At 44.0% G+C, this 25,348-nt stretch overlaps 1 protein-coding gene across 2 annotated transcripts; it reads left to right on the top strand.

The window, feature by feature from the left end:
* Window positions 1–2,050: 2,050 nt before the first annotated feature.
* Window positions 2,051–25,253, top strand: LRRC8A (leucine rich repeat containing 8 VRAC subunit A). 2 transcript variants are annotated; one of them, XM_075772606.1, is made up of 4 exons: window positions 2,051–2,279; window positions 3,958–4,083; window positions 14,117–16,280; window positions 19,671–25,253. In XM_075772606.1, exons 3-4 carry the CDS (start codon window positions 14,124–14,126, stop codon window positions 19,944–19,946), a joined length of 2,433 nt encoding a protein of 810 aa, XP_075628721.1. In that variant the 5' UTR covers window positions 2,051–2,279; window positions 3,958–4,083; window positions 14,117–14,123; the 3' UTR covers window positions 19,947–25,253. The 2 variants fall into 2 exon arrangements, with proteins under 2 accessions (XP_075628721.1, XP_075628720.1); XM_075772605.1 differs by lacking the exon at window positions 2,051–2,279 and adding an exon at window positions 2,300–2,370.
* Window positions 25,254–25,348: the final 95 nt, after the last annotated feature.

Below are 25,348 nucleotides of genomic sequence, written 5' to 3'. Positions count from 1 at the left end.
AGTTGTTTGAGAGGTGACAATTGCTCAAGTGAGGCATAGAGCAAATTGTCCTCTCTTGGCTTCCCTCTTCCTTTTGTGACAAGGCTTTACACGCACCAATGAAGCAGGTCGTGCAGCTCTCCTGAGTGAGTAATTACTGTCTCCTTTTCACAGTAGGAAAAAGTGAGCCACAGGGAAAGGAAGCAACTGATGTCCGCTGTGCAAAAGGTTCTTGAATCCTAACCCGACATCCGGCCGTGGTCTCACAGCATCCCGGCCATGACTAAGTGGGAGGGAATGTCAGTGCAGGCAGATGCAAACTCTTTGTTTTCTGAACTTCTGCTTAACTCAAACACTGAAACAAACAGATGAAAGGATAACTTGTGTTTGCTTCCGTAAGAATGTACGCAGCACATCCTGAGCCATTTTCTCCTGCTGCCCTCGCTATGTTTCTTTGCCCCCTTCCACCTTCCCTGGTTGTTGTTTATCTGTGAGCTGAGCTCACTTGACTAGCTAAATTAGCAAAAGGCCAACCTGGCAGAAAAGGGGACATTTTTCTGTAAGGTCTGTGAGTTGAGCTGGCTCAGGGCAGGGTGGGTGTGAGTGCTAAAGGCACTGCAACGAGATGTCGATCTGGGTAAGGACCAGAGCAGAGAGGAATGGGGAGAAGAAGGGATGGACAAGTATACAACCCCCCACCTTCTTTGGCAGGATTTGGCCTTTATATTGGTTCAACAGTGACATGTAACTTCACCTTAACGTCCTCTTGAAATTCAGCAGAAATTGCTAGATAATATGCATGCAGCCAGCGAGGAAAAGGACACATCTGACTTTCTTGGAGTTTGTTCTGTAAAACTCAAGGAAAATTAGGACCTTCTCTTTCTTCAAGTCATTTTAATTTAACAAGTGCATCTGGACAGGAACAATTCTTAATTTTATTTTTTTTTTTAAATCTAGCTATTGCACTGGGCTGGTGAGTGCCTACAACACGTGGCAGGTGGGATCATAGCTCATCTGGTACAGGTCCTGTGCCTGTGGCTGCAGGAGGATGCTAAGACCTACGATGTTCCTAGAAAGCCACCAATATGCTTACTTTACTATAACAGTGATCACTGGTGTATACAAGTTAAAATTGGCTGCACTTAACCACTCAGAGCTGCCTCTTGTACACTAATGAAATTATAATGAATGCCTTTGAACCATCCTTTATGAATTTTTAAAAAAAATGATGCTGCCCAGTGTCCTCCAATGAGTCAGCCAAATGAAAATAACCATTAGTGAATCAGCCTGCTTTTTTCAGGTACCACAAAATGACTGTTGGATATATCCTCGTATCACACTGGTGTTGCTATTGCTGCTGTGAGGAAACAGGCGCTGTATTTTTCGGTGGCCTTAGTTCAGTGAACTGTTGTTAGAGAAACGGAAGGGGGTGTGTGTTCAAAATATTGCACTTCAGCCATTTCTCACAGGTTGGTTCTTAGAGGAAAAAGCGGTAAAAGCTGCAATTTAAGTGATTTTCTTTCTGTTACTGTTAACTAGCCTTAATGTTGACACTGGTTGACGCACACCAGGTCTGGACAGACGAGTGGATGCTCCTCTGGGGGCTCCGCACAGCTTTAACCACGCCGAGGGTCTGAAACCGAAACGAACATGCTGTCAGGGCATGGCAGCTATCGTCACCCTTCCGTGTTTTCACACCAGTGACACCAGCCTGTACCAGGGCCCAAGGCTGCCCTTGGCAGGCCCAGCTTTCCTCCCCACTCTTCCTGAGGGACACAGGCTGCTGTCCCTCAGCGCCACAGGCTGGGAGACCCAGTTGCTGTACGTAGAATTACAGTAAAGGAAATAATGACAGAAGGCTTGATCATTATTAGGTCATAAACCTTAAAAAAAAAGAGGTGTTGTTTTGGTTTGGGTTTTTTTGACAAAAAGAATCAATTCTGGGCTCCAAAGTCCTGCTGTCCTGCTGCAGCAGAAGGCGGCACTCAGCTCCCCACCTTTCCCCTCGTCTGCCCAGCGCTGAGGCTGGAATAGTGGCGGCCCCTTTAAGACGCTCCCCATTTTGCGCACTGCCCTGGACCAAGGTGGCGCCCCTGCCCTCACTTCCCCTCCCCGCCTCTCCCTCTCCTCGTTATCCCCTCCGCCACCATAAATTCCGCCCACCCACGCCCGTTGATGGTGCCCTGTACAAAGATGGTGGCATATCCGTCTCATCATGCCCGCTCCCAAGATGGCGGCGCCCTCCTTTGCTTCTTAGCAGCGGCGGGACGGGCTGGTGGCTGCCATGCCAGGCGGGTGAGGTCAGTTCCGGGGTGGGACCGCCGCGGTGCGGTTGGGGGGAACAAAAGGAGCCGGAGCCGGCGTGAGGGAGGGCGGGGGCCGAGCGGCCAGGTGGGTGCCGGCGGGGGGTGCTGCGGCCCGGCTCACGCCGCGCTCCCCTCAGCGGCCTGGGTGCTGGGCAGGCGGGGCTGCGGGGACGTGTCCTCCGGGTGGGGCGGCCGTGAGGGGGCCGGAACGGGGCCGAACCCCCGCGGTTGGCAGGGCTGGGGTCCGGCGGTGGCGGCGGGGGGTGCAGCCGTGAGAGGAAGGCAGCGGCCAGGTGGGGCCTGAGCACCGAGCTGCTCCCCTCGCACCGCCCGGGCGGGCGGGGAGGATTTGCTGACTAATTCGGCAGTAATTCGTTTCCTCCCTGTCCCCGCCGTCCCTGCCCTGTCAGGCGGCGGGCGGGGAGCCGGGGCAGGTGGGTTCCCCCCCCACGTCTGTGGGGCGAGACCGGGCTGTCCCGTCCGTGCGGGTGCCGGGTGTCCCTCCCCCGGCAAGGGGGACAGCTCCTGTGGTCGCCACTTGGCAGTGGTGCTGGGGACGGAAGCCGGTTTTTTTGTTTTTTTGGTTTTTTTTTTTTTTAATTTATATCTCACAGAGGGTGTCTTTTCTGTTCCTGGGAGCCTGAGGTGGGGTGGCAGGCGGGGGGCAGGCGGGCTGATGCGCAGTCGGTGTGTACCGAGGTGTTCTGGCTTTGGGCTGGTGCTGAGGCGTCGCCTGAGAGGAGGTGGGGGGGAAGGAAGGTCAGAGAGTCCTCTCTTTAAACGTTTCCTTTGCAGCAGTCTGTCACAGCTAAAAGGGAATAGCTTTGATTATGAGGGTGTTGCTTCAAAATCTGTCAGCCTTAATGGTAACTCTGGGATCAGGAGGAATGTGTTATTGAACATCTCCACTAGTATTTTTTTTTCCCCAGTGATGTCTCTTTCTCTTTGTTTTTCCCTATTGTTGACAAAATGCCTTGTGAAGTTCTGCAGTCCTCTCCTACATAGCTAGGAGGCTGGCTGCTTGAGATCTCTCTCAAAGCTTAGGTCTGCTCTCTTGTCTGCTTTCCCATGCCCCATGCTGACATGCAGGAAACAAGAAAAAAAAAAAGCTGTTATGTCTTGTTCATGGTGCTAAACTGCTGCCACTTTAAAAAGATTCATGTTGGTAGATATGTATTGAGAGGAAAGGGGACAGTTGCTTGGAATCTGGAGTGGTTATGAATATGATCTATACTTTCAGGTACTCTATTCCTGATGGTAACATTTAAAAAAATATTCAAACTTTTCAGATTAGAAAGTAGGTAGTAAAGCCATTAATGCTTTTTCTCATCTAAAAACTTTTGTTCTTTCTTGCAGGAAGTTAATTTGTCCCTACCTGTTTAGGCTTACTTATAATAGTAACATTCAACATCTCCTTTGGCTGGGTCTGCAACACCTGTGTTTTGGTAACTTCTGTTGGAATAACAGATGTTGGAGATTCCTTGTTCCTAAGAGTTTTACTTAGCCCTTAGAGCTCTTGCCACCTTTCTAGGTATCAGGGTGTCTCTGGTTCCCAGTGACCCTCTGAGTTGTTCCTTGTTTCTTAGATATCATTTACCAAGCTTTTATATAACACGGTTCCTCTGTGAACTTGATCCCCTCTTCTTCGCTGACAATCTCTGTTTCATTTCAGGGAAGCTGTTCCCATGGCGTGCGGGGAATGCAACGCTTCAGCACCCGCTCAGGATCCAGCACGCAGGAACATCATCTACTTCCAGCACAGAGAACTGAAGTGCAGATAGCAGAACCCAGCTGCAAGGTAAGGGCTACAGGCCAGCTCTTGAGTGGTAAAGTATAGCCAAAAAAATGACCAGGATATTACTTAAACATAGTTGCAAAGCACAGGGCAGTGAGGAGATGACTGATAAGGAGGAAAGGTGGTTGATCAGAGGGTGATATAGGGAGAGTGGTGGTATGCTAATTAAATTCTGTGAGCCTTTAGTCAGCTTGAAGATGAAAAAAAAGAGTAAAGGCACTGAGTGTTGTCCAAAGTAGACTATAACTGTTATATATTCACCCATATATCTAACTCCTGGCCACATAAACCCTGACTTCTCAATGCACTGAGTGGTAAATACTCGAAGGCTGTCCAGTGAGTGGTTTGGTGACTGCTGCCTAAAAGGAACATAGCTGAGAAGTGGCAAGAACTGTTAATTTGGTAGGTGCTTTTGCCTTTCCTGCAGGGTGATGTTTGTATTACTGTATAGCCATGTCCGAGGCAATTTTGCATAGTGAACTCTTAGGAGTGCACTGGCTAATCACCCATGTGGGTGTCAATTAGGCAATGACAGAAACGAGATGCAAGAAACTCCCTGCTTCCTTGGTTCTTCACTAGGATAGTGATGAAAGGTATTGCAGAATTCTGTGCTTATCTTCAAGATCAGAAATGCTGTCCAGATTGGCCGTGTCCTGAGCAGTGAGGTGTGCAGTATGTTACTTCCAGAATACAGGTATCCCTAAGGCTTGTCTGATGTTCTGGCAGTTCACTGATTGGTTTTTTTGTACTGATCCTCTTGTGGTATTTGGAAACCCTAACTTTATTCATGTAGGTCAAAGACAATGTGCATAAATATTTCCTTAAAGTATGCCAGAAGCCATGCGTTAAAAGCTAATGTTTCTATGTTTGAAATGTGGAGTGCCTGAAGCCTTCCAGTGATGACTTACTGAATGTTTAGAGTTGATTACATTCTAGTGAATGCTGCAGGCATTCAGAAAGATGGTCTGTGGTTTGGGGTTCTCTGATGCTGTATTTTTAAGTAGGCAGTGGAGGTCAAATGTGTAAGTTATTGTGTTATTGCTGTGTGATTGGAGCAGGCTTATTTGAGGCCTTCATGTAATTCTTCCACATTCTAAAGAAGTATTTCGTTCAGTAGAGTACTCAAAAAGGAAGGGAAACTCACTTCTGGTGTTAAATTGAGCCTAACTGGTGTCTGGGAAAATGGAGGTGCAGTGTCGGGTGAGTGGTGGTGAAGCACAGAGGAAAGAAGGGTTTAGGAGTTTTGTGTGGGGCTCCTTAATGGGGTAGAGTGGGGTGGTGCATACTATTGTTTTGGTAATTATTAAAATTACTGTATTCAGCTGCAGTGTGGTGAGCCTCCTTTGTGCATTTTTCCAAGCGTTTTCAAAAATAGCCTCAGTTTAGGATATGCACACTTATACTGAACAGGCTTTTAACAGTCTATGTGCTTTGAAGAGTGTATCTTGAATGCTTCCAAGCAGCTTTTTCCTTAAACTGTTGATATCGTGCATGTATTTTGTATTGCAACTTGAAATCCAGTGCATATAGCTGGATTATACATGCCCCTCCTGCTGCTATGAAGCTGCATTTGAAACTAAAAGCTAGTCAGTCATGACCTCCCTGCTGAAATAATAGTGCTTCCTTCTCCTTGTGCACTAAGCATTGTTAACATTGCTATAAAATTACCTTGCCAATTCACAAAGCTCCTCTTATGACAAATTTGCAAGCTGCTCTTATAGCTACAGCCTAGCTTTGTGCACAGTAAAGCTGTGTACTGGACTAGTTAACAGGTTCTCCTTTAGAGTCTTGGTTTTATCAGATCTTGGTGATCAAAGGTTAGATGGCCTGTCCCTTATTAATTGACTAATGCAGTCAGAAAATGTTGTGAGCTGGGAGTCATAGTCACTGTTTTGGAGCTCATGGTCCTGAAGGCAAAGCTTATAGGGTATGGTGAATGTGTACTGACTTCTTTTCTTTCCTCAGACAGAGGCTAAATATTATTGTGCTGGTAACTGATGTCTTATTTATCTTGCTTTGCTCTCATCTGCATCTTCTTTCATCTTAACTGGCTCATTTCTTGGAGCTTGAAAACAGCTGTGGCAACACCCATGGATTTGTGCATGTTGTGACAGTCTGTCAACAATCAATTAAGATTATCCTTGCTTAAAAGTTTTTATTCACTTTCAATCTAGTATCTTGATTTCTTAATCTGTTAGATGTGTCAAAGCTCTGCTCTGTCCACCATTTCTGTCTTTAGCCGAAAACAGTTGTTTACCTCTTCTTGGATGACTCTTCTCAATGCTGGAATTAAATGCTGAAGAGCCTTCTCCTGCAGCTGATGAGGTGCTTGCAGCTGTTCTGGTTGTTACAACTTAATGTTGTTGTCTGTTTATCTTAAGTAGTTTCTAACAGAATTAATTCAAGCACTTGCATTAGTCAGTACAAGGGAGTGTTTCATAGTGTCCTGTTGGGATAAGGCAGTTGTACTTTTCCAAGACAAGCCTCCATGCCCTGTCCTTGAAGCATCTTTTTTATGGCAAAGAGAAAATTTAATTTTGGATAGAAAGCCTGTGACCATGTACATTCATAATTTATAAGCTGACACAGACATTTTTCTCTGGTTTGCATCACTGTTGCAAGTTATCTGATAGCACTAAAATTTACGTAGCTGTATGACAACAACATACAGTCCCTGGTCCAAACATCAGTTGTGCTGATAACTTCAGACTATGTTCAATTCTGTGGAGCTAGGGCAAAACACTGTCAGAAGTCAGAAAATGTGGCAGGCCAAGCCAGGTCTCCGGCATAGATTTTTCTGATAGTGCAGGTGTTCTTCCCTGTACTTGTTAGGACAGGCTTGCTTGCATGACAGTAAACAGGAGCTGTTGCACTAGACTGTTAAGAAAAGAATGTCAGTCTTGCATCTGACAGGAAGAGTCAACTAAGGGGTAGCTGTAAAGATGATATAGTGCTATCGATAGTGTAGGTGGATTATTCTTTTTCATAAGCTTCAGTAAAGATGATGTGACCCCGTCGGTTTGCTTCATCCTGCTGTATCTTGTGTCTTGGCTGAGTGTTGCATACAGCCACTGGATGGTTGTGTTGAAAACCAACATACCTTAGTGGAACAGCCAGTGAACTCAACGCTGAGAGTAAGTGAAGAGTGTAAGTTCTGGCAGCTGCTGTTCCACTACTCTATCCGTTAGTCTAAATGATAAATGACCCTTTAAACTTCACGTGTTCATTTCTGTCTCAGAAGATATTTTGTCCCACAGGAGGGATTTATCTTTTAATGCAGAAACAGCCTGATATAGGGATAACACTTGGCTGGTCAGGACTTTGACATCTGGCTTCACTCCTGTTTATTTCTAAACAGTAAAGGACAAAATCGCTTGAGTTGTTCCATCTCATGTCTTGGACTTTTCCAGTTGATCATGTGGCTGTCCTTGGAAGGTTTTCTGAGGGGTGCCTGAAAGCAGCTCTGTTTCAGTCTCTCTGTTTTTTCTTTTAATTCTGGGCCTAATAAACACAGGGGAGGAGACATGTAAATTCCCAGTCCTGCTTCTGACCAGCAAAGTTCTTATATTTCCTGGTTTCTGAACAAAGAGCTCTGTGTCATGCCCTTTGGGATTTCAGGTGGCAGCATGCTGGTGAGGGAAGCTCTGCTCTATTGAAAACTTATTCTAACACATTCTAGCTTGTCAATAATCAGGGCTATAGTCTTAACAGCATCAAGAGGTGTTTTTTCCCCCTTACCTACCTCTAATGCTGTTAGCACATGAACAACTCCCTCTTTCTGTGGGCTTCTGAGAGGTAAGAAATTCTGTCAGCAGTGCTTGAATTCTGCTTTGCAGTCCATGATCCTACAGGGAAATCCACTGAGAATTAAGAATATGGATAGTGGAAACTAAAGAGTTGCAAGAGCAATGTACAATGCATCCATGTCTACTTATCTAAAACTGTATTATGAGACTGCCTTGCTTGGAAGCTGCATGTCACTGAAGGTGAGGAGGACTTCCCTGATTTCAGGGGGGTCCTGGAAGTAACAGGTGGAAATTTAAATTCTTGTGTATAGTTCTATTTTGCCAGTAGCTCCATTAGTAACAGAAAGGAGGAAAGAGGAGACTGGGCAAAGTAATCAGTGAATGATGAGTCAAGCTGACAAACTAGCAAGTGAAACAGAACAGTGGTGGTGTTTCTGTTTACTTTGTCCCCAGCTGGATATGCTGGCCAGCAGTTGCAGGCAGGAATTTAAAGTGCTGCTCAGCCAGGTGTCTGTCAACAGTAAGTCAATTTTCACTGGTTTAGGTTGGATGGTTTTGGATAGAGAAATTGTCCAAATTGGAGGATGTTTGCTCTTGTGGCAGTTGCTCGGTTAATACCTTGGCCTTGTTAAATATCACAGGGGTCCTGGGGTTTGTGGAAGGCATTCATGCTCTCAGCTCTATCAGCCTTTATCTAGTAAGGTATGTGCTGCTTTATGATGTATCTCTGTCAGCCAGATACGTTTAATCTTGTTTCTGACTGGTTTTACTATTTAGGTGTGGTGTGCTCAGAATGTCCCTGCTCTTGTAACATGAGTGATTATTTTTCTCCTCCAGGTGTGCCTAATAAAACATAGGATTAGTACTTGGTGATGCTTATGGTTGGCTGAAGTCGGGGTAGGTTTGGCAGGCTGGTTATGTAAGTCTGAAACTGCTGTTTCTTCTGTTGTATCCGCCTGTTCAGCGTTGATGGTGAGGCTGTGCTGCGCATAGTAGGTAGGTGCCCAGCAGGCTGAGGCAGGGATGGTCATCTGGCAAAAGGAGCCCATGGTGGAATGCAAATGTGGATCCAGGTGAATCTGCAGGCACTGAAGAGGTATGTAGTATCTAAATGTGGAATGTGCAACGATTTCAGGAGCATGTTTATTTAGGCTGGATTGATCTTGCTATATGATAATGAAGCTTTGGCATGCAGATCTTTCCCTGTATAACCTTGGATGTTGCTGCTATAAACTGTCCTGGGGTTGTTCTGTTTTGGATATGAATTGTAGTGCTGCTTTGGTGTAGCTGAAAACTTCAAAGGTAAAGTAATTTCTTGAGGGTGGGGGGGTGAGGGACTGTTCAGGGACTGTGTGGTAGCTAGGAAAGCACTGTGGAAAAAAGCAAAAAGCTGTAACACCTCTGAGACAGATACTTGGAAGATATCCACCCCCACCCCCCCCCCGTCCCAGTGTGCAATACCTAAAGCCTGCCTGTTTAATTATACCTTTGGAAAACTTACTTCCTTATGTTGTGATAAGTTGACAGGAGTTTTGGCAGAGATGTTCTGACCTATTAGGTTATGCAAGTTTAGTGAAATCAACTTGCCTTTAAACTTGAATAAATCACTCTTTCGAAATTTCAGTATCGATGCCTTCCATGTGGCAGAGTTAACTATACTGTAAGCAAATAGCGTGTTTCTGAGCTCCAACTGGAAAGTCCTGTAACTTGAGGTATATATGAAGGAGCTTGAATCCTTCACCAAGACTGCTCTGACACAGTGCTTCCTTTCCAGTTATCACTGTTCCTGTCTATAAACTCCTTCACTCATTTCATGTGTTCTGTGCTCAGCCCTCAGTGAGGCTACATGACAGAACTGACTTAGCAAATAAAGCTTCTTCACAGTAAACACTTTTCCTGCTGACAAAGCACACTGTGGTCCAACTTCTGAAAAGAGCAGAAGCTTGAAATCTCTGTAGTCTGCCTGCTGATCCTGTGGAGCTTGGTCTGGTCTTGGTCACAAGGGAGGTAGCTTTATTCTTGGCCAACTGTCTCCATGCAAGGATTGTGCCTAGTCTTATGCCAGAATAACGTCCTTCGTGTAAATCATTCTTTTCTGCCCACGTACTTGTTGGGAGAGTCTGTGTTCCAGCTACCTGCTTGGTTTCTATAAAGTGGTTGGAATTACAGTCCCTACAGGAAGAATCATACTGTGCAGGGAGCATCAAGTGAGAGGTGGTCCCTGAGAATCTGACTTCTTGGAGTTAGTCTGCTGTTGTCATCAATGCCAGCAGTGAAACTACTTGCCCTAATCCAGAAGGGAGAGTGGTGCAATAAGAATTGTACTCTAAAATGAGTACAAAATGGAATTCACAATATAAAGATGACACTTGCATCTCAATGCAGAACTGTACTCAGTCTTTCAGGAACTAGAAATGCATTGCACGCATGGGAAATCTGGGTGAGGAGGGATGCAACTTTCCCACCTACTTTCTCAAGTTTTTGGTGGACAATTTTCCCTTTTACTACAGATGCTGGGAGTGAGATTAGATAAGACAAGGCAAATTCCAGCTTCTGTAAAGGTGGCCCCTAGTTTTATTGTTCTTTTCCGGGGGCTCAAACAGGGTCTCCACTGCTGCCAGGAGAGTGGGGACTTGCTATCAATGTCCTTTTCTTCCTCCAGTGACCCTGTCATTGTTACTGGAAGGCAGAAGATTTCCTGCTCCACCCTACCAGGGTTTAATTGCTCTCACTGAGCCATAATGGACTATCATGGGACACTCAGCTAATTTTTTTTAAGCTGTCTTGTAGGTGCACAATGTAAAGGGAGATTTCCTACCCCAGGTAACTGGTAAATAAAATTCAGTGCCTGCTGTGCTAATTTCTTGTTGTTCCTTCCTGGCTCTCTAGAGATACAAATCAAAGTGAGCACAAGGTTAATTTCTTGTGAGAAGAAATTAGGCGTTTCCTGGATTGAGCAAAACTAACAACCCAGCACTACAACTCAAGTCTGAAAATGCTTTAGCCATGGAACCCCAATTCCCCTACTAGGGGTAACTATGAAGGACCTGACAATTCCTTCAAAATTCAACTTCAAGGCAAAAGTTTCCCTACGAAGACTGGTGAAGTGCTGGACAGAGGAGGAAGGATCTTTGCGGAGAAATGGTATGTAGGCAAGAGAAGGAAATATTTTTTTTTTCCCCCTCAGTGTGGGACGAGAGGAGTAAGGAGTTGTTTAAATAGGGAGCAGATCTTTTTATGAACAGTTACCAGTGTTTTCACTGCATCTTTCTGAAAAGAGGAATAGGATCTTACACAGCATTTATGGAGGGCAAGGAATGGTACGGCAGCATTTGCCTTACCTCTTAGATGTAGTTTAGAAGGAGTCACTACAAAAGCTTTCCATCAAATCTGGCAAGAGCCTTTAAGAAAGATGTGTACTTGCTGGGAGGCTGCCATTAGACTCTCTTGGAGCCTTAGGGTGGTGTGTAGTGAGACCTCTGGCTCTGAATCCCCCTGGGTTATGAATCTGGTAGAACAGAAGCTGTACTCACCTGCAAGCATATTTGGCTTTCAGAAGCTAAGCCATGTCAAAGGTAACTGTTCCAGCAGATGACTGCAGTAGCTTTTGATATTCCCCTTTTTGCAAAGCTTTCCAGGCTTTCTCCTATTTGGGCTGTAGAAGCACAGCACTCTGCTCCCCTCAGTCTGATGATGTGGAGGGAGGGATATAGAGGGTGACAGGGAGAGCATGAGTGTTGTCTTGTTTGGTTTTCCTTGTGGTCTGGCAGTATGTCAGTGGTCCTGCCCTGGCTCTCAAACCTTTCAGTAGCTGAACTTACTTCCTAGTTTCTCTAGGAATTGTCTTGCTTTCCTAGCCTGGTGTAGCAGGGGTCCTAACAAACAAAACAAAATCAGGTATATGTCCTGTTTTGGTACTTCTGAGGTGGGAGGGGATGTATGGGTAAGGGGCCTGGGGTAGTATAAGGCTTCTGTCAGTAGTGATTAAAGGCCTCTGTCAGAGCTATAGATTCTTCTGTAGGAAATACAGATATACAATGGGGTTTGACTCTGAATTTTTTGTATGTCTCTTCAGATTGTCTACACAGACATCACCAGGAACTGTGATTTGGGGAGCTAACTACTGGCTTTGTTTGAGATGTTCTAGAGTGCAGGGGGTGTAAAGAGAACTTCTGTACCCTATTTTATTCTGGAATTAGTATTTCTGTAGTATGTACAGACAGCTCTTCTCCCTGAGGTGGAGGTATTCAGAGAAGGAAGGTGAGGCATGGCTGAAATGCCTTGCCTAGGGCCTTGCAGCAAGCTAGCAACAGGACTGGGAAGTGGACTCACCTTGACACCTTGTCACTCCTCTTATTCCAGCTGCTTGGAGCTGTGCTGTTCAGATGTTCAGTTTTGCCTGTTCTTCCCTCTCCCTGTGAATGTGTAATCCTCTTGCCCTAATCTGCTCAATGCAGTCTGTTCTGCAGAGGCATGCCAGCCACTTCGCTAGTGCTCTGCAGCCTAACAGGACAGTAGTTTCTTCTGACAGCACTGTATATGGCTGTTTCATCCCTTGTTTCTGTATCCTGTGCCAGGATTGCATGAGTTTACTGGTTGATAAATTAACAGATTTGCTGTTCTGCCTTGTTTTACTGAACTTCTAGAACAGGTATTGGCATTTTGTCTCAAAATTCTCCACTCCAAAAAAAATAACAAAAGCTATAAATTAAATTTGCATGTAGAGTTACCTTGGTCTGTTTTTCATGATGGACTAAGGTAGTATTGGAACTGGATGGGCAGAAGGGCAAACACTTCAGGGATGGCTGTCATCATTCAATCTACCATCTCTAGTTGCTTGCAGCCTTCCCAAGTAGCGCTAAGCCAGAGCTGGCATTTTACCACTTATTGTTGTAAGCAGCAAACCAGGCAATAGGGTTTGGTATTTAGTGTCTCTAGGGGATGTGGTGCTTTTTGAGTTCATGTTAGGAAGGGCTTCTTTTGCAGTTCTGTGCTGGAAGTGGATTTTAAATACAAACTTGAATTCTACCAAAGCAGGTGGTGTGGGCTCCCCCTTTGTCACAGAAAGCTTTCTCTCAACCAGGAGTATATAGAAACCTGCTTATTGACCCTGCAGTCCCCCAGGACTCATTGGGACTGTGTGTACAAATAATATCTTATGGGTTGGGGAATTTTTGCTCTTCCTCCTTTACAATTGAATTCATGCAAGTTTCAAAATGACTGAAAGATGAGTGCTTGTCCTGCTCGTGAACTTTGCTTGCACATATGATGTGATATTACTGCTTTTTCACCATCAGTAGAACAAGTTACAATGGCTTCAAGTTCTTTGCTTGCATTGCCTATCAGGGGAATTTTGTGAGCTCACGGTTATCCATGGATCAGTCAGGCTTCCGGGCTTTCTATGGCTTTTTGAAGAATGTGTTCGAAGCTTTGTCTGGAAGTCCAAGGGACAGAACAAGTACTGTCGTAAGGCCTCTGCTTCCCAGAACCTTTTGATTTCCTTTGTGGCACTGAAATCCCAGCTGAGATGAACTCTAGGTGGGAGTGGTTGGTCAGGGAAGTGAAGTAGTCTTTTAAGTATGTTTTTCCCCCTTCCTCTACTTCTGAAGTAAATAAGACAAAGAGCAGCTGTTAACAGGATTTCAGTACTGAATCCATCACAGGGCAAGTAACTAATCTTTCCTTGGAGAATTAATGCAAAGGAGGGGGAAGCCAAAGGAAAAGTCATGATATCAGGCAACTTTGTTCTCTTTTCCAGTTTGCTTTATCGATGTGATGTTGTCCTTGCAGTTTGAGAACCACACAGATGCAGAATTATTATTTTTCTAGCTCTGTAAAGACAGTAAAAACCCTCATGACAACCGTGCTCTGTGTGTGGATTTTTATCACTTCTAACAGTGCTGGCAAACTCCTTCATCCCTGAAATAAAATTCCTAGATAAACCAGTAACCTTCCAAATACTAGTCTGGCTGGGTTAGTTTAAAGTCTGTTTGTCCTGTGAGCTTTCTTTAAGTGTGAATGTCTTGCCCCACAGACTGGTAATAAGTACCAGTTCTGCTGTTTTGTGACAATTCATCTGTCAGGGCAGACAGTGACAAACTAACTTCACAGTCTTAGCAGTAACAAGTTACTTAAAGGAAGCCTTATTCATTTGTCTCAAAGAGACTTGAAACTGAGCCTCAACTAATTCCAGTCTTGCTGTGCCAGCATTAACACGAGTTTCCTGATGCCCTCTTGAAAAGCAGAACAACAGTTTAAGCTAGTAATGCCTGCTTCTGGTTTCCTTTCAGGTGAATCATGATTCCAGTCACTGAATTGCGCTACTTTGCTGACACTCAGCCAGCATACCGCATCCTGAAGCCATGGTGGGACGTCTTCACGGACTACATTTCCATAGTGATGCTGATGATTGCAGTGTTTGGAGGGACGCTTCAGGTCACCCAGGACAAAATGATTTGTTTGCCCTGTAAATGGGTTACCAAAGACTCTTGCAATGACTCAGTCAGAGGTTGGATAGCCACAACCCCAGAGCGTACCTACTATAATTCTAGTCTTGTTCCCTCTACTGATACCGGGCCTACGGGGATCCGATATGATTTGGACCGGCACCAGTATAACTATGTGGATGCAGTGTGTTATGAGAACCGTCTTCACTGGTTTGCCAAGTATTTTCCTTATCTGGTGCTGCTACATACTCTCATCTTCCTGGCTTGTAGCAACTTCTGGTTCAAATTTCCAAGGACCAGCTCCAAGCTGGAGCATTTTGTGTCCATTTTGCTTAAGTGTTTTGACTCTCCGTGGACGACGAGGGCATTATCGGAGACAGTGGTGGAAGAGAGTGATACTAAGCCAGCATTTGGGAAAATGAATGGCTCCATGGACAAGAAATCCTCCACAGTCAGTGAGGATGTGGAAGCCACTGTTCCCATGCTGCAGAGAACAAAGTCTCGAATTGAGCAAGGGATTGTGGACCGGTCTGAGACTGGTGTCTTGGACAAAAAGGAAGGTGAACAGGCCAAAGCACTCTTTGAAAAAGTTAAAAAGTTCCGCACACATGTTGAAGAGGGAGATATAGTTTATCGCCTGTACATGAGACAGACCATCATCAAAGTGATCAAGTTCATTCTGATCATCTGCTATACTGTTTACTATGTCAACAACATAACATTTGATGTTGACTGCAAAGTGGACATTGAGAGCTTGACTGGCTACAGGATGTACCGCTGTGCTCATCCTTTGGCCACCCTGTTCAAAATCTTGGCGTCTTTCTACATCAGTTTAGTGATATTCTATGGCTTGATCTGCATGTACACACTCTGGTGGATGCTGAGGCGATCACTCAAGAAGTACTCCTTTGAGTCCATCCGGGAGGAGAGCAGTTACAGTGACATTCCTGATGTGAAAAATGATTTTGCTTTTATGCTCCATCTGATTGATCAGTATGACCCACTGTACTCAAAGCGCTTTGCTGTCTTTCTGTCGGAGGTGAGTGAGAACAAACTGCGGCAGCTGAACCTGAACAATGAGTGGACTTTGGAGAAACTGCGCCAGAGGATCACCAAGAACTCCCAGGATAAGCTGGAACTGCATCTTTTCATGTTGAGTGGCATTCCTGACACGGTCTTTGACCTCATTGAGCTGGAGGTCTTGAAGCTGGAGCTTATCCCCGATGTTACCATTCCCCCAAGCATTGCTCAGCTCACAAGCCTTAAGGAACTGTGGCTCTACCACACAGCTGCCAAAATTGAGGCTCCAGCCCTTGCCTTCTTGAGGGAGAACTTGAAATCTCTCCACATCAAGTTCACAGACATCAAGGAGATTCCTCTTTGGATTTATAGCCTGAAGACACTAGAGGAGCTTCATCTGACAGGGAATTTGAGTGCTGAAAACAACCGGTACATTGTAATAGATGGATTGAGGGAGCTGAAGAGGCTGAAGGTGTTACGGTTGAAGAGTAACCTCACCAAGCTGCCACAGGTGGTGACAGATGTTGGTGTGCATCTTCAGAAGCTTTCAATCAACAACGAGGGCACCAAACTCATTGTTCTCAACAGCCTTAAGAAAATGGTCAACTTGACAGAGCTTGAGCTGATCCGTTGTGACTTGGAACGCATTCCTCACTCTATCTTTAGCCTCCACAATCTGCAGGAGATAGACCTGAAGGACAATAACCTAAAGACTATTGAGGAAATCATCAGCTTCCAGCACTTACATCGTCTCACTTGCCTTAAACTGTGGTACAACCACATCGCCTACATCCCCATGCAAATAGGCAACCTAACCAATTTAGAGCGCCTTTACCTGAATCGTAACAAGATAGAAAAGATCCCTACCCAGCTCTTCTATTGCCGAAAACTTCGATATTTGGATCTTAGCCACAACAACTTGACTTCCATACCACCAGATGTTGGACTTCTTCAAAACCTGCAGAACCTAGCTGTGACAGCCAACAGGGTAAGTGAGCAAGGAGCTGAGTGTTCCTGTGTGAGTAAAATTAACTCTGGCACTTCTGTTATCTATGTGATTAAACATGCTACAATGGTTTGTGAAACCCTCCTAGCACTGCCATTCTATTTAAATTCTCAACTTCTGTTTTGCTCTGAGGGGTTTGTCTAGAGTGAAACATTCCAAATAACTCCAGGGACAAGCCTTCCTTCCAACAGCCCTTGTTCTCTAGCATTTCCTCTCTTAACAGTGAAACAGCTTCTAAGTGGCAATTGGAGGCTGTTTAGAAGTCCTGTGCGTCGGTTGTTTCTCAGCAGTTGGAAGCTTGTACTCTCTAGCTTGACATCAATTTTGGGTGTAAAATGGCAATCTGAGGAACTGGAGTCTTAATCTACAACTATGCATTTAAGCCTATGTACTTCAGCCACATACATAGTGCTATGGCAGCAGCCGTGTAGAGCGTGTGTGTGTGACTTAAAGCTTTGCTTATAGTGCTCTGTGTTTCCAGGGACTATTGTGCAGTTTGGTCTTGTAGCATACGCTTTTACTGAGATGTTAGATATAGACTGACTTACAAAAAATGGTTCTTAAGCTCTCACTTTTAAAATGTGTTGTCTTGTGACTTTGCAGAAGGTTGTTTTGCTCTCTCCAGTATCCTTACTCAGGGCAGAGTGGACTAAACCAAGTATATCAACTGGCGATCAGATAGATGTGAAAGTGTGAACTGTGGCAATTCCTTGACTTTCAGAGGGCAGGAAATATGATGGCACCTTGCTACGTACGCCTCAGTATGATGGCTGCAAGTTTTCTAGTGTAATCCCAGATAAGTCTAAATCTAACTCTCTAAGTGCAGGGCAGGTTAGAGAGGATGACCAAGTGTGCTATGCTGCCTGATTACAAGTTTGTTTCTTGGCTTGTGTTGGGAGGGTGTTTATTTGCTTAAATCAAACTGTATGCATGTGTTTTCCTAATCTTTGTTCCTGTGTTTGGGATTAAGGAAACTGTTTACTGTGTATTGTAAGGATCAGTCTATGACTGCACAGACTGGTGTGCTGAATGTCTTGCTGAAGCTTTCATTCATTCTGTCTGCAAATTCCTGGGAGGCTGTCTTTCTCCTGGAGTTTACCACCTGAAGTTGCAAAAGGCTCTAACATTAACAAATTGCAGACAGATCTAATTAGTGGCTTCTAGGTTCTTCTGGGAACATGCGGTAGAACTGTCCTGGAGCAGTCCTAGTTTTCGCTGTCATATATCAAGATCCTTACTGCTATTGGCAAGATGTATTCATAACTGAACACTCTCAAATTGCCTGTGAGAGGCAGACAGAGCAGCTTTAGTATAGTTTAGCTTTTCACAGGGGAAACACCCTGAAACCAAGTATTTAAGTGCTAATACAGATCAGTATTACACAGGGTTCCTAAAGCTCCAGCCAGTGTTTTGAAGCTAGTGTTTTGAAGCTAGTGTCTGCAAGTTCAAGTGTGTGTTGTGCCACTGAAGAGTAGTGACAGACAAGCAGCAGCCACTCAGCTCTCCCAGTTCAATAGCTGATCACTGTTTTCCCAGCACTAACAGACTGGGTGGCTGTGCATCTGTTGTATGGATGGCCTAAGATCTGGTAAATTTAATAGGAAATTATGTGTGCATACCATGAAATTAAAAGCCAAAATATGTTCTTAGGGCAAGTGGAGCTGATATGGGCAGTTTCTGAAGATGGTGTTAACCAAAGATGAGGGAGTTTTTAAGATTCTTAAGCTGCCCTTTAGAACTCAAATAATGCTGTGCCAATTTGTCTTCTGGTAGCCTTCCTAGCACAGCTCACTGAGGGTTAATCTGCAGTGTATCCTCTGCAGTCTTGGGGTGGAGCCTCTTTTGGATGAAAAGGAGTTAGAGGCAGCTCTGTTTTCTGCAGCACAGTGTGGCACCACCCATTTCTCTCTTGGAAAAAAAAAAAAGCTAATGCAACAGGAAGGTTGAAGCAATCTTCCCTCCAGTGTGTGCTGAAGCAAAAAGTGGTAAGGACCCAGTGCAACACCTAAGCTCTCTGTATCCTCTGCAGGTGCCTAGGCAAGGTCACCGTTGCCCTGGGGCTCTGATAGCCTGGTTACTTACAGTAAACAGTGACAGCAAAAAAACACAAGGACTGGTAGGCTGGCATTTCCCAAGGCCAAGAATTATCTCAAATGTCCTTTCCTAGCTCAGCAGTCTTAGTAATAGAGACTTCTGGAGTTGGCTGGTACTAGTGTACCATGCTAGGAAGCAGACTGTATTATAGCACATTGCTTCCTAAACCAATACTTGTCCATTAAATAACACTATTATTTTCAAGAGTACTGTGATCATTTGATTCCATGGTGCTGTTTGCACAACACTCGACAGTACCAGGAACAATGGCTGAATTGAACTGTCTTTAATTGGTCTGGTCTCGTCTTGGCTTTTGCTTGGATTCAGTCTCATTCAGAACTGATTACAGTCTAATTTAGCCATGAATGATCTAATGCATAATTTAAGTTTTAAAAAGGACATGGTTGTGTTTAAAGGCAAATGATAGCCTCTAAGATGAGACTTTGAATTAAGGAGAGAATACTGCATTTAGTTCATAGCCTAGTGTTTGTTAAACCTTAGCCCTGTTGTTTTCCTAGAAATTCTTTGGGAGGACTGGACTATTAAAAGGCTTTAATAAAAATAAGCCTTATTAAATTAATGACTCATAGATGCATGAACATGGTGGGAAAGCTAACAGCTAGTGGCTTCTTTTTCTTTTCTTTTGGTTGCGTTTTGGCACTGTTAAACCCCTGTGCTTTGGAGCCTAGAAAGTCCTTGCAACATTTCAAAGCCCTACAGAAATGATGGAAGAGTAGTCCCAGTTCTCAGGGACTGGAATCTGTACCTATGTAGCCTCTGCTTTTATTACAGCAAAACTAGAAGTACCGACTAAATCCAGTCTTTATGGTGTTCAGTATAATACCAATTGTGCAATGGCTACCTAAAGCAAAGGGGCTATGATCCAATGACAATATATAGGGTTTGGAATGGAAGGAGGCTAATACTGATGGGAGCATGTGACAGCATAGGTCAGCTGTGAGTGGGTTTCTGGTCTTCTAATCCTGTTCTTGGTGATGTCTTCTACTTTAGCCACCATCATTGCTGATCTCTTGTAACTAATGTGATAGTGTCTGGAAGATAAAACCATACAATCATGGTGTAGTGACTTTTATTTGGGAACATTCTCTATGGTGGAAAGCAGGAGCTCACTCAACGGAGAACTAGATGATTGAAAACAATGGTCTGTAAACCTTGAAGCATTGGTTGGGCTTGTTGGTCTTTTGTGAGCATGCGTCCTGTTTGTTGGTGACTTTGCCCATGATTTCTTTCTTTTTCTTTTTTTTTTTTTTTTCCCAGATTGAGAGTCTCCCACCAGAGTTGTTCCAGTGCAGGAAGCTGAGAACCTTGAACCTGGGAAACAATGTGCTGCAGTCACTCCCATCCCGGGTTGGAGAGCTGACAAATCTGTCGCAGATAGAGCTACGAGGGAACCGCTTGGAGTGCCTGCCTGTGGAGCTGGGAGAATGTCCTCTGCTGAAACGCAGCGGGCTTGTGGTAGAGGAGGACCTGTTCAACACGCTGCCCTTGGAAGTCAAAGAGCGTCTGTGGAGAGCAGACAAAGAGCAAGCTTGAAACCCTGAAAAAAGGGAAAAGCCTCTGACAACTAGAAGGAAGCAAAAGGCCATTCCAGTCCCTTTTTCCCCCAGATCCTCCCTTTTCTCCCCTCCGATCACTACCAGACTAGCCAAGGAGTCCCTGAACAAATATGACTCTGAATGAGGCAGCTTCTTGCCTCAGATGCAGGATGGGGGAAGCTTGGGATCAGGATGAGGATCAAGACAGATTAGTCAGCCTCTGAGCAAGGGACAGGGGGAGTAAGATGTTGCTGTTCTGGACAGGAAGTGGGGTGAGGTGGATGGTGCTGGTGAGAAGAAATAACCTTTGAATGGAGGAGAAAACAAAATGTTGGGATTGTCCCATTGCTACTAATGGGGCTTATACGTGTCGGGGACTGAGAGTGTCCAGAGTCCTACAAGCAAAGATCAAGAGACTAGGAAACCTCTTGCACCTCCATCTCTGTGTGACACATAGTACTGTTCCCCTCTGATTCGGAGATTCAGTCAGTGAGGCCCCCCACGGTGGGGTGGGATAGGATACGGACAGCTGATCTTATCTAGATGCTGGCATTAGGATTTGGGGGATAAACTTCTCAGACATCAGCTTGAATGCAGGATTTTTTTTTTTTACTAATTATCTTTCCCCTTTGCACTCCACACCTTCTCTTCTCTCCCTGGAGAAGGAACCAAATCCCCAAACTCTATCTGCTCTTTTTTTAAGATTGCACTATTTTAACAGTTTCAAGACACTTGTGTTGATGAGTAGATCACATAGCATCCTTCTCCAGCTGCTGTGCTGGAGGCACTAACTGACGTAATTCCAGAGCTTTAGCCTGTTCTGAAATGGATGGTTGTAGTGCAAGTGGGAGAAGATCTGGATAAAAAGCAGTTGGACTGTCTAATCTACTCTCCCAGAAGCACTGAGTTGCTTCAGGATCTGGCTTTTAAAGTTTTTAAGCTACTTTTAAATTCCTGATATTTTGTTATGTATCAAATATGAACATACAACTGGCCAGTGTGTCGGGGTCTCTCCTGGGGTTGGTGGTGTTAGTAAAGAGGAACGGTCAGGTTTCCTCTGCACCTCTTGCCCCTCCATTAAGTTGTTAGATGCTTTGCCAGTGTTTTTCATGAACGCAGCCTACAGAGCTGCTTGATGGTTCTTTTCTGTTGTCCTCCTCACTCTAACAGCTGTCAGTTCCTGTTATGCCTCTTGACCTAAATAAGAGGCTAATTCTGATTGAATTTGGTGCTGGAAAAGAAACCTGTCCTGTTTCTTCCCCTTTTCATTCCCTTGGTGTTAAGGAGCAGTGTGAGAATCCTCTGTGGACTGAGCTCCTCTAGAGCCCTGGAACAGAGCACTCTTTATTGAAACAAGTCTGACCTGTTTGGTATTGTTTGACCAAAAAAAACCCCAAACAACCCAACCTTCTGCACTGGCAGAGGTAGATAACTTGTAATAGCTACTGATAATCATGTCCTTAAGGTGGGGTGGTTAAGGTGTGCCTACAGTACACCCTTATTTTGCTCTTTTCTGTCAGGAGGAGGCTCATGGACCTGCAGGTCCTGGTTGTAATACTCTGCATCAGACCAACAGGTTGGCTCCAAGGTGGAGTGCTGCAAGCTGAGGCATGAGAAGTCGGGAGCCTCCCCTGGGTACAAAATGGGGAAGCTGCAGCCATCTCCAAACTGGTTCCTGGCAAGTGGCCAGCGAGTGCCCTGGCTTAGCAAATCGTGGTGATCCCTTGGATGTTGGAGCAATAAGGCACGCTGTGGCTTTCTTCATCAGATGTAAGATACAAAATATATACACTAAACATGCTGAAACCATGAACAATGTTAACTGGGCTCTGGATTTGTTGGTGTTCAGATGCTTAAATAAAGCTACATTAAAATCCAGGAGATCTGTTTATAAAACTGCTTTTAAGAAAGATGTAAATTCTGCCTCCCTTAGTCCATTCATTATGAAAAGTATAAACAGCCGAGGGAATAATATAATTAAATCTCCTTATCTGGAAGGCAAGGTACTGTAAAAGCCCTTTTTGTTTCTAACAGGGTTAGCATCTTGAAATTGTGTTAGAGTTGGGGCCACTGCTGAAAGGATGGGGAAGTGTTGATGCTTCTTAGATTGTACTTGTTCTGTTTGCATAAGTGTTTTGGATCAACAGAAAGGATAGAAATTGCTAGGTGGGCTTAATGCTTCTTAAGTAAAGCAGGAATGGCTTCAGACTTAGTTACAGTAATGCTGTTTTCCAGTCAGTTCCTTGCGGTGGGCGTGGGGGCTGTTTGGATTGTGAAGGAAACTTTTTGGTTTTTCCCTTACTCTGTGCCAAAAGATAGTGCTGGAGAGTAATGGCTGCTGAATAGAGGCTTTAACTCTGTTGTATTCAAGGCCACTGGGTAACTGGTTTACAACACATTTATTTTAGGGTAGGCAGGGCTGAAAGGCCAAAGCACCTCACAGAATTTTCACCTAGCTTACAGGAGCAGAGAGATTTCTTCTGTATACCTAGATCACTGTAAATGAGTGCTTTGACTCTTGATTCCAGGTGTGATCTTGGTTATACAACCAAACTTTACACAGCTAGGTTAGAAGTTTTTGTATAAGCAGCTTCTGAAAGTATGCTGCAGTGCTTCTAGAAGCTTGCAAGCCTCCTGAACTGCTGTGTATCTCAGTGCTGAGTCCATAGGACAAGTGGACAATAGGCTATTCTGCTAGAAGTCAGGGCCTGTCTCTAACTTCTGATCAAATAAGACCTATACTCCTGCTGCTTGCTGAGTAGAGGCTACTCTATGCCTGAGGTCTGCAAAGCAATTATAAGACAGGCCAGTATTGATCATGCATGAAAACACTAGCTTTTTACTGCTCGTACAATAGTCCAAGCTCAGTTTTTTCAGTCGTGGCTGCTAAGGCTTGAGACAGCTTCCTGTGTGGCAAAATTGGGATGAGCAGTCTGGTAACTTCTTGTACCAGAAATGCAGGTGGCACAATATACATTGCCACTCTGGAAGAGCAATATGTAATATTTACTCCTGATATGTGCTTCTTGGTCTTCCCTCAAATAGGTACTGATTCCAGAGTATTTGTCTCACATGATGAGATGGAAGAAGCTTTAAAACTTCAAGGATAAGGGTCTAAACCATGAGGTCCTCAGCATGTTTACTGCTCAGGACTCCTGCAAAACTCAACCCACAGCAGAGTGAGTCATCCACTTCCCATACTTGTCTGGATTGCTCAGTCTTTGAGGGATGAGCTTACATCAACAATCCTTCCTCATTTGCAAGTGTTCAATCAATGTATATTACATTTTTTTTCCTTTAAGTTTCCATCAAACTGAAATTTAGAGGTTTTATTTCTGACGTTGATCTGTATGCTCAGAAAAAAGCTCAACTTAAGCAGACAATCAGCAGTCTGGTCAGCATCCTGTTCTCCTGACAGGCTTTTCAAAGCACTCTAGTAGTACCAAACCAGATTATTTATTAGCTGCTAAACTGTACAATGACTTGAATTAAAACCAACTGTTCCCTTAATAGCACTTCTGAGCTGAATGGGTTCTTAGAGCCCTTGTAGATCACAAGTATGCTCATCCCATGTTAGGGCTGAAGGTTAGTAAAATGGAATTTGACCTTTCCTGCTAAATACCCCAAAAGGTATTAAGTTGCAACTAATTATTTTGAACCAGCTGAAAGGCAAGGAATACCAAACCTATTAAATGTGTTAAATCTTCTTGTATCTCTGAAACTATGCACTGGAATATTAGCTGAAGTTGTTCTTTAAGATTGATTGCTGATTTTATTATTTGGTCCCCAGTTAATTCAGCAGCTGGAATTAATTTACCCTGCCAGTCTGAATAGTTAAATAGTGGTTACAGGTATCTTTCATGATGTGGTGTTCTTTGGTATTAATTGTCACTTCCTGATAATATCCTACCTCATTTTTTATTTTTTATCATTTATATGCTCCATTTAGCTCACTTCATTTTAATTAAAGTAAGTTCTTGCTGTTCATTGCCATAAATAGTATTAAGTGGCTTTCTGTTGCTGAACCACACTGAGGTCCTTTTTTTTTTTCCTTTCTAACAAATGATTCTAGGAATTCTGAGAACAATAACACATCCTTTGTAGGGGATGAGGTGTATGGAAAAAAGTTTCAAGTATTATCGATTCAACAGCTGTGACACTGCTTCCTTTCCTTACTTTTTTTGCTGCTTTGGAAAGGGACTCACGTGGTTTGAGTTCTTCAGAGCTTTTTTTAGTCCCCCTTCAGAGGAGGAGTAACTTTTTTCTCATTAATAGCAGTGCCTTCTCTGTCTCTTGAGACACATTAATAAAACTTCTCCACAGAGGCACTTGCTGTTTCAAGTGTATTTGTAACAGTCTCTGAAGCCAGCTGTTCCCTCCAATTCTGTTTTTTTCAACCACAGAGATATTTTTTTAACTTTTGGCGTGACTCCTCACTGACAAATATTGTCATATCATAAACAGTAGCATCATCTACTCTGAAATGTTACCTAAGGTAAGGCTGTATGAATGCTAGCTTGTATTGCTTAAACTTCACTTTAATTTGGATTTTTTTTCTTGTTGCATTTTAATTTGCTACCCACCCACCCCTCCCCCGGTGTTTGACCCTACAGTGGATCCTGTAGTTTTACTAAGCACGTGCCAAAACAGTGAGTTTTCTGTCCTACCTGCATTCTAATAGTGCATGAAGCAGAACTGGAACTGGACAAGAGTATTTTTGACTCAGACCTTTCTCCCTCCATCCCTCTAGCTGCAGTGGTAGGTTGATATTAACTGTGTCAGCAGTATGAAATCTGCCAGAAATCTCATCTCCGAAATCCTTTTTCAAAAGTAGCTGTATTTGAATTGCTGGACCCCAATAGCAAAGGTGAGCTTTGTATGAATTCACACAAAGAAAGGCTTCACTTAGGATTTCAGGAATTACCCTTCTTCCCTCTCATCTCCTTTAAAGGAAGTTTATGGAACAATGGGGGAGACTTTTCTTGATGAGACTTAATGAGAAGGGGGCTAATGAGCCTGAGTCATCTTTTACAGCTGACAGATATGTCCATTTAAGTAAGACACTACTCATGGCTTAAACATTGTTCACTCCCATTTTGTAAATGTACGAGCAGGGTTGTGGTTTGGCATCTGAGACCTGCAACTTGATGTAACCTTTCAGAACAATGACATTCGCTTTGTATGTGGGATTGTTTGGGCAGCTGATCAACAGCACCTCCACCTTAAGCACTGAAGGCTGCTATTGTTTTCTCTGAAAGACTTGTAAGACTGGACACTTTAACAGAATAAAAGTTTTAATTTTTAATTTTTCCTTTTATGTCTGCTTTCTGTATGCAAAGGCACTTGGCCTTTCATGATCTCGCTTTTCAGAAGACAAATGTTAATAATTCTAGCTATTGT

The sequence above is a fragment of the Balearica regulorum genome, chromosome 20, assembly GCF_011004875.1.
Source record: "Balearica regulorum gibbericeps isolate bBalReg1 chromosome 20, bBalReg1.pri, whole genome shotgun sequence".
Classification (NCBI taxonomy): Eukaryota; Metazoa; Chordata; class Aves; order Gruiformes; family Gruidae; genus Balearica; species Balearica regulorum.
Note: the sequence above shows the minus strand (reverse complement) of the source record. Positions and strands in the feature narration are given on the sequence as shown.

Coding starts and splice junctions, on each gene's coding strand:
- LRRC8A (XM_075772606.1), top strand. CDS start 14,124: ATGATTCCAGTCACTGAATTGCGCTACTTTGCTGACACTCAGCCAGCA. Junction 16,281..19,670: donor TAGCTGTGACAGCCAACAGG/GTAAGTGAGCAA, acceptor TTTTTTTCCCAG/ATTGAGAGTCTCCCACCAGA.